Genomic DNA, 8595 nt, shown 5'->3' on the forward strand with positions numbered 1-8595 from the left:
ACGAGGAAGCAGCAAGAGGTGGACGCTCTGAGGTCCCTCTGGTCCCTGTTGAGGGAGCGTGGAGATCTAAAGGGAACATGACCTGAGACGCTCCGAGTCTAGCAGAGGAGCAGACGTGCGAGCCACGGGAACAGCCCTGGTGCCCACAGGAAGTGCCACAAAGCACACTCGCAGGCAGACCACACAGATCAGAGGGGACGTGCCGGAACCCTCTCGCCAGCGTCTGCACAGGTCCCTGGGGAGGGTGTCACACTGGTCTCCTCCCCGCAGCTGAGAGAGCGCCATCTACCGCCCATTATAACGCCTCACCAGCCTTAGGACCAGCTATCCCAGAGCCTCTGAGCGCCTGCCCTGGGGCCCTCACGTCCTCATGGGGGAGCCCCGCACTGAGCAGACCAGCGGCCCGGCCTGCCAGGCTGCAGTCCTTGCCCAGGAGATGGAGGCCCCCCACTCTGTCTGGGCTGCAGGGGGGTGCGTGTTCTGGAGTGAGAGAAGGGTGGGAGCTAAGGCTCTGGGACAGGACAGGCTGTCTTAGGGACCAGGGACTCGTGTCACCTCTGCGCTCCTGAACCGAGGGCGGCCGGCTGCTGGGTCCTCTGCTGTGGGCTGCTTGTGCCCCGCTGAGTCCAGGATGTGGCCGGCAGGGGCTCTCCTCCTGTCCCCCTGGGATTGGGGCGGGGAGTGGGGGAGGTGGCGGGGAGTGGTGTGCACTCTGGGAGGTCACTCCATGGTACGGAGAATTAGATCTTTTGCAGATAGAAAATGTTAAGTCTGGGCTTATTCCATGGCTTGGGTCTCTGTAGGGCTGTCTGCTCTACACTGCTGATGCTCTGGTTTGGGGTTGGCCCCTGGCCCCTGGCCCCAGAGAGGTTGCTGAGTTATCGAGGAGGAGAGCAGAGAAGGGCAGGTTAGCAAGCAGGCAGGGCAGGGCAGGTGGCAGGTGGGTCATGCAGCACTGGGCTGGGTTAGGAGACTTGAACTCAGTGTGGGTCCCTTTTCCAAGGGAAGGGCTCATTTCTGCTCCAAGGGAGAGATTCAGAAGAGACTCCTAGCAGTTCTTACTTTCATCAAACGGTAGTCGTTGCCATGGCCACCTGCTTTCTTTGCTAACACTCCGCACCTGGTTCAAACATCTGTACATTTAATAGAAAAACGCTTGTGAAAATTCATGAGCCGCCCAGTCAGTGTGACTGATACTTACGCTCTCTGTGTGTGAGCAAGCTTCGCGGGAGTGAACCTGAGCCTCTCGGGAGGTCCTTCCCACTTCACAGCACGTCGGAGTCCCTGCAAGGATCGCTTCCCAGCGGAGGGGTGCTCTGCGGAGCCCTGCGCTTCTGCTGCCCTCGCCACACGCCTCCCGCGGAACTCCACGTGGCCACCTCCCAGGGACAGTCTGGAGTGATTCTGTCTGCACCCCCCCCCCGCACCCCACCCCCAGAATGCAACCGTCCCTCCATACGCTCTCCTCCCTGACGGCGAGTGCGGCCCAGGGAGGCTCCGCCTCACCCAGATAGCCTAGGTGCCATTTGAAATACCTGCTGGGTGGCAGGTCTGGGGGTGCTATGGAAACCGCCATCCCCCTGAGAGAAGCTGTCGCTCACCCCATGCTCTAGGTGAAGAAACTGATCCTCAGGAAGGTTGACTTCTGTGGCCACACAACTCTTAGACGGCGTGGCCGAGGGCTGTGAGTGCGCAGCCTGGCCCAGCGGAACGTGCAGCCACTTGTGTTGTCCACAGACCTCTCCCGGAGCGCCTCCCCACCCTCCCTTCTGGACCAGCTGCAGATGGGCTGCGACGGGGCTTCGTGCGGCAGCCTCAACATGGAGTGCCGCGTGTGTGGGGACAAGGCATCGGGCTTCCACTACGGCGTCCATGCGTGCGAAGGGTGCAAGGTATGGGCAGGGGGGTGCTGGCTGGCCACCAGAGCTGTGCTCACATGACAAGGTGACCTGCCAACTAGGGTTTCCCTGCCCCTCTCCACTGCGGAATTCCTGCCTGGGCAGCAGCCAGGGCCCTGGACCCAGTACATGGCCTCAGCTCTGGGTCCTGCTGGAGAGGAGGGATCCCTTGTCCACACTGCCCTGCTGGGCACCTGCTGCGCTGACCCAGCCACTTACCTGGGCTGCTTGCGCCCCCTGGGGGCTTGGCTGGAAAAGACAGGACAGAATGGAGGTCTTGGGCTGAGACTCCTTCCTGAGGTCAGGGGTTCCTGCACCTCAAAGCCTGACAGGGGGGCTCTTTGAGGAAAAAAGAAAACAAATGGTACATCTCTTTTTTCAGTGGTGATTTTGGGTTCTTCCTCCTAACTGCACACCCGTCAGATCACACACAGGCAGTCCCAAGGTCACGAACGAGATAGGTTCTGTCGGTTTGAAAATGTTTAAGTATTTACACAGAAAGGTAAAAATAAATACTACCTTAAAACAAACACCTAAGTTGCATTCAATAGGTAAATGTCCCTGTTCCAACTTATGTACACATTCAACTTAAGAACAAACCTACAGAACCTATCTCGGTAACCCGGGGACTGCCTGTGTTATTTTATTAAACCATCACCTAGGAAACACGCAGAACCAGATATTTATGAATAAGCCCATTGGTCACGGTACAGTTTCGTTACCAAATTAACAAACATTTAGGGTAATGATGGTATATTATTTTAGTTATTTCAAGTGTTTTGGAGTTGTTGACCCTCCTCCCACTTCCTTCCAAAATAGTTCCCCCACTACTTCCAAATTCCAGGGGTTTGTACATCTTCGTGCACAACGGGGTCCCTAGGACGACCTGGTGGGCGGCAGGATCCCCAAGCCTGTCCCTTCCCTGCGCGCTTCCTCCGCGCACGTCCCGCAGGGCTTCTTCCGCCGCACGATCCGCATGAAGCTGGAGTACGAGAAGTGTGAGCGCAGCTGCAAGATCCAGAAGAAGAACCGCAACAAGTGCCAGTACTGCCGCTTCCAGAAGTGCCTGGCGCTGGGCATGTCCCACAACGGTGAGCGCTGCCCGCCCGGCTCTGCTCTGGCGCTGTGCATTCCGCACCGCTCAGCGCCAGTTCCAGGGAGCCCAGACAGGGGGCACCTCAGTTGCTGACCTGGACCCTGAGTCCTGGAGCTGGCACAGCCTAGCCCAAGGTCTGCCCTCTGCACCATGGGACACTGGGGCAGTCAGCGCTCTATCTGTGGCTTTCCCTCCGGCCCAGAAGGGAAGTGGGAATCACCTCAGCCCCGGTGCTGTTGGAAAGACCACTCCCAGAACCTCAAGCCTGTCCCGAATGGTCTGGCACAGCATGTAAAGCTGCTGCGAAGGCCAGGCCCGCAGCCCTTATTGGTTATTGAACAAGGGCCGAGCCAGCAAGTGGCCCCACATGCCAGGAGCCAGGCAGGAGTCCTGGAGGCCAGCCACTCCGGGGGGACAGCCTGCCCAGTGCTCCGGGCCTCCTGCAGGCTCTCTCTTCAGACCCCAGAGAGGGGGATTTTGAAAAGCCCACCTGCCCCCTCTTTACCTCTCTGGGGAAAGCCTCTCCGTTCCCTTTTCACCCGTGCGTACCCTAACTGCCTTGGTTCTCGGGGCTGGCAGGGCCTGAGCACCCCGTCTGCAGCCTTTTTAGGTGATGGGGTCTGGCAGGTTCGGCTGTGGTCTCTCCCTCAGTCTGTCTGCTCAGGCCCCTTATGTGGCTGAGTCTTGCTTTTTCTCTGAGAGAAGCCAGATTGGTTTCCTGCTCCTTTACTAATGACTACAGTCTGCAATGTGGATTACTTATTCTGACCATCCAGTGAGATTTAAGTGTCAGCCCTGTTTTTCTGATGGAAAACGAGGTAGCCTGCCTGAAGTCACATGGCGAGTGAGCTGCTCACTGGAACTCAGGCTCAGGCCTTTGACACCGAAGACTGTTTTCCTGCCTGTCACACTGTGCCACCTCCCGGCCAGGTGGTCCAGAACCCCTACAGCCCTGGAGCGCACGTTCTGGAGGGTTCCCCAACACTCCAGCTTGCGGCCCCGGAGCTTCTGAGGGAGGGCCCTGGGTTCCAAGGACGGGTCTCCATCTTTGGCCCATGCGCCTGTAGAGAGACCAGGAGGTTAGAGGGAGGTTAGAGGCGCTGGCTCCTGCGGGGAGTCCTCATGACTGCCCCCCCACACACAGCCATCCGCTTTGGCCGGATGCCAGAGGCCGAGAAGAGGAAGCTGGTGGCAGGGCTGACGGCGAGTGAGGGGAGCCAGCACAGTCCGCAGGTGGCTGACCTGCGGGCCTTCTCCAAGCACATCTACAGCGCCTACCTGAAGAACTTCAACATGACCAAAAAGAAGGCCCGCGGCATCCTCACCGGCAAGACCAGCCACACAGCGGTGAGTGCCGGACTCGGCACAGCGGGGCCCTGACTCCTGGGGGAGCCAGCCCCCTCCCCCAATTCATGGTGCAGGCGGGGGTTTGGGGAGCGCACCGGCGGGGTCCCCACGGCCTGGCCTCTGACCGGGCCTGCTTCGCAGCCCTTTGTGATCCACGACATCGAGACACTGTGGCAGGCGGAGAAGGGCCTGGTGTGGAAGCAGCTGGTGAACGGCCTGCCGCCCTACAAGGAGATCAGCGTGCACGTCTTCTACCGCTGCCAGTGCACCACGGTGGAGACCGTGCGCGAGCTCACCGAGTTCGCCAAGAGCATCCCCAGCTTCGGCAGCCTCTTCCTCAACGACCAGGTGACCCTGCTCAAATACGGCGTGCACGAGGCCATCTTCGCCATGCTGGCCTCCATTGTCAACAAGGACGGGCTGCTGGTGGCCAACGGCACCGGCTTTGTCACCCGGGAGTTCCTGCGCAGCCTCCGCAAGCCCTTCAGTGATATCATCGAGCCCAAGTTCGAGTTTGCCGTCAAGTTCAATGCCCTGGAACTTGACGACAGTGACCTGGCTCTCTTCATAGCCGCCATCATTCTGTGCGGGGGTGAGTGTGGGTGGGGCAGTGGGCCAGGCCAGTACAGCCAGCCCTCCAGGACTGGGCCCCCACTGCGGACACCGGCTGTGCGTCCGGCAGCCCTGTCTACAGACATGGGACGCGACAGAAGGCCGAGAGGGCAAGACCAGCATGTCAATGGGGGCCGTTTACACTGGTGGAGAATATTCTGTATTTTAGCAACATTTTTCCTTTCCAACACAATAATTACAGTAATCATGCTGGCAGTGGTGGGCACCGCTCTGTGTGGGGTCCTTCCATCCTCCTCAGTTACGGGGCGGACGCAGGCACAGGGAGGCTGAGACAGTGCGGGGGCGGCAGCACTCCTCGGGCGGAGCGGGTGTCAGTGCAGGCAGTGGGCCCCTCACCAGGACCCTGGACCAGGCGCCCCCTGGGCGGGCGCATGGACACTCCTGGGCCTTCTGGGAGCCCACGCGTGCCTGTGCCCATCCACACTCGGTCCTGTGTCCCCACAGACCGGCCGGGCCTCATGAACGTGTCACAGGTGGAGGCCATCCAGGACACCATCCTGCGTGCCCTCGAGTTCCACCTGCAGGCCAACCACCCCGACGCCCAGTACCTCTTCCCCAAGCTGCTGCAGAAGATGGCGGACCTGCGGCAGCTGGTCACCGAGCATGCGCAGATGATGCAGCGGATCAAGAAGACCGAGACGGAGACCTCGCTGCACCCCCTGCTGCAGGAGATCTACAAGGACATGTACTGACGTGCGCGCCCAGGGCCTCCGCGGGCCCAGGACGGGGCAGGCGGCAGCGCCGGGACAGGGCCCGCCACGGGATGGACTTCCCCGCGCCACCCCACACACTCGGGTGGCACAGAGCCGTGAGACGCACTGGTGCCGTCTCACCCACACCTCTCTCCCTCGGTCCCTCCCTCTCCTTCAGTCTCGGTTCCCTTCTCTTCTCTAACATCTGCTCTTCCTCTTCCTTTCTCTAGGTTTCTCTCTTCCTTCCTCCCTCGCCCTCCTTCTCTCTCCCCCATCCCCACGTCTGTTCCTCTTCCATTTCCTGTGAGGAGGTTTGTATTATTTCACCAGCAGCATAGAATAGGACCTCTGCTTTGCCCTGCCCCTGCCGCGGAGGGCGTGGGGCCTGTCCTGCAGGTGTGAGGGCCTCGTTCTGCTCCTGTCTCCACAGCACGGACCTGAGCCATCCAAAGAAACACTAACCCTGGCCCAGTTCCTGGGGAAGCCGCGCAGGACCTGGGCTGGCTGCGGCAGCGGCCCTAGTCACTGGGGCCTCCCCTGAAGGCCATGGTGCCTCGCGGGGACTGTACCATCGTCCCCAGGCTGAAGCAGACACCCCTGACCCAGCAGACCCCACTCCGGCCACAGGCCCCAGCCCCACTCACACCAACGTCCTTTCGTTGTTTCCACGGGTCTTCCAGGCCGTGGTTGCTGATGGCCCCCCGCGCTGGCTGCTGGGGGCCTCCCCTAGCCTGGAAGGAGGTGGGTTTCCTGCAGGCAGGGGCCCCGCACCCCAGGAAGAGGAGTGAGCCTCTCGAGAGGCGGAGGTTGGTGGTGAAGCGGCGAGCGGGCCGGGGTAGGCCTCCAGCAGCGGGCACCCTCTGTCCGCCGCCGGCCACTCTGCTGCAGCCTTGCCGGCACCACGCCTGTGCTGTCAGCTCCACGCCCGCTCCCCAGGGCCAGGACTCACGGCCACGTTCCCTTCCAGCCAGGGGACCGGGCCCTGGCCTGAGCTGCAGGTGCCCACACACTCCTGGAGCCCCCCTCCAGCACACACCACAAGCACTAAATTCACTTTATCTGCAGGTTCGACCCCACCCCACCCCCCAAGGCAGGTGCGTGCCCAGCGGCGCCTGTAGGGGGACAGGCAGAGCTGTGTCCTTGTTCGCAGGGCTGGGCCAGGTCCCTGGTCAGCAGGGTGTCCTGCTGAGTCAGCCCAGCACCTGCTCACAGGGGAAGGTGCCAGAGATAAACTGATACTGTTGGTGGAGGCACCCATCTGTCCCAGCAGCTCCGCTACCCTCCCTCTCCCCTCTACTTAGCTCAGCTGGTCACCTGCAACTCTCCCTGCACAGCCCCTAGTGACAGGGACCTGGCCAGGCCAGGCCAGTCTCACTCCCCTGGCCTCTTCTCTCCCCTCCCCTGCCTTCCCCGCCCCTCCCCACACTCAGTGCTGAGCAGGGGGGCTCCTTTCTGGGGAGGAAGCTGGCTGGAGCTGTGGGGACAGGCTAGGGTCTCAGAACCTGGGTCAGAGCCCACTTCCTGGATCCTGTCCTTCAGAACTGCAGCTCTGGGAGGAAGTGCCCTAGAGAAAGGGTAAGCCCAGCGTGTGCCCTGCCAGCGCCGTGGCCTTCCCCAGAGAGCCCATGGTCACTCCCTGCTGGCAAGAGTCTTCCCTCTCCCGCCCCGCCCCCTGGGCTAGGGGTGCCCCCTGAGACGCTCTGCCTGGCCCACCGCCTCTACCCCTGCCCCATTCTACCCCCCCCCACACACACACACACATACAGCCAGCTCTAGTGCTGAGAAGATGCTATTCTTGGTGTCTGAACAATCTCCAAAATGGAAATGTATATTTTTGCTAGGAGCCCCAGTTTCCTGTGTTTTTAATATAAATAGTGTACACAGACTGACGGAACTTTAAATAAATGGGAATTAAATATTTAAGAGTTGATTAGCCTGACTCAGTTCTCTGCGTGTTCTTCGTAGGGGCTCCCTGCCCCCCCTCCCCCTCTGCTCAGTGCTGGTAGTCTGCCAGGGCTGCGGGGATGCCATCCCCACCCTGCAGGGAGTCTGGGGTGTGAGGGAGAGACACTGACAAGGGCTTGTGGAGCCGTGCCTGGTGTGGGGGTCCGGGAGGGTCCCTGAAGGGCCTCGAGAGGCAGCTCCCCTGGGTTTCCAGTGGGAGATAGGCCTTGCCAGCCCAAAGGTTGTCATTCGCTGTCAGGTTGGTGCCCCCACAGGCGGTCGGGGTTTTCCTCTCCTTACCCAACACCTCGGTTTTTCCTTTGCGTCCCAGGGCGCCTCCTTCACAGAGGCTCCGGGAACCAGCGCTCGGCTGCAGCCCGTGAGGCAAGTTCAGGGTGTGTTTTGGCTCCGGTCAGAAAACAATGACTACTAAACCTTTCAAAGTAGGGAGTTTACTCCAGGAGATGGTTACAGAAGTATCGAAGGGACTGAAGATGCCGGCATTGGTAACTTAGGGAAGCCGCTCACCCCCGGGCTGGACGGGGAATGCTACCAAGAGGCCCCCAAGGCTAGAATATCACCAACACTGCAGGATGCAGGAGCCCAGAGCCACCTGCTGATTGGCTGGGAGCAGAGTTCAGTGAGCAGGACATCTGGAGCAGCCAGGGTGCCCGTGACCGCTGCCCCGGACCTCGCACTTGAGCAAGACGCCTGGAGCTCGTTCATACTCCGCTGCTCCTGCCAAGAGAGCCATGGGGGGGGGGGGACGACGACAGTCTTCCTCTTCCCATCTTCAGTCTGTTGCTTTTGCCTCCCACGGACAAAAAAGCTATAAGGGAGCCTCCTGCAGACTCCCAGCCCGCCAGCGTAGAGCCAGGGGAAGAGCCAAGGGCCACTCCCGGCCCAGCCTGGCCCAAGGGGACCGTCCTGGGAGGCTCACAGATCAAGGTAGCAGTCAAGTCTGACACCTGCCGGCTGTCTGGAG

General features: G+C 60.8%; 1 protein-coding gene across 1 annotated transcript in view; it reads left to right on the top strand.

The window, feature by feature from the left end:
- The window catches only part of PPARD (peroxisome proliferator activated receptor delta), a 92080-nt gene extending 84484 nt beyond the window's left edge, over positions 1-7596 (top strand). The window contains exons 4-8 of the mRNA XM_066234606.1: positions 1738-1892; positions 2851-2989; positions 4139-4341; positions 4483-4933; positions 5419-7596. Coding sequence (XP_066090703.1) covers positions 1738-1892; positions 2851-2989; positions 4139-4341; positions 4483-4933; positions 5419-5666 — 1196 coding nt within the window. The 3' untranslated portion in view covers positions 5667-7596. The remainder of the gene's footprint in view (positions 1-1737; positions 1893-2850; positions 2990-4138; positions 4342-4482; positions 4934-5418) is intronic.
- The last annotated feature ends 999 nt before the right edge of the window (positions 7597-8595 follow it).

Source organism: Saccopteryx bilineata, chromosome 1 (genome assembly GCF_036850765.1).
Source record: "Saccopteryx bilineata isolate mSacBil1 chromosome 1, mSacBil1_pri_phased_curated, whole genome shotgun sequence".
Taxonomy (NCBI): Eukaryota; Metazoa; Chordata; class Mammalia; order Chiroptera; family Emballonuridae; genus Saccopteryx; species Saccopteryx bilineata.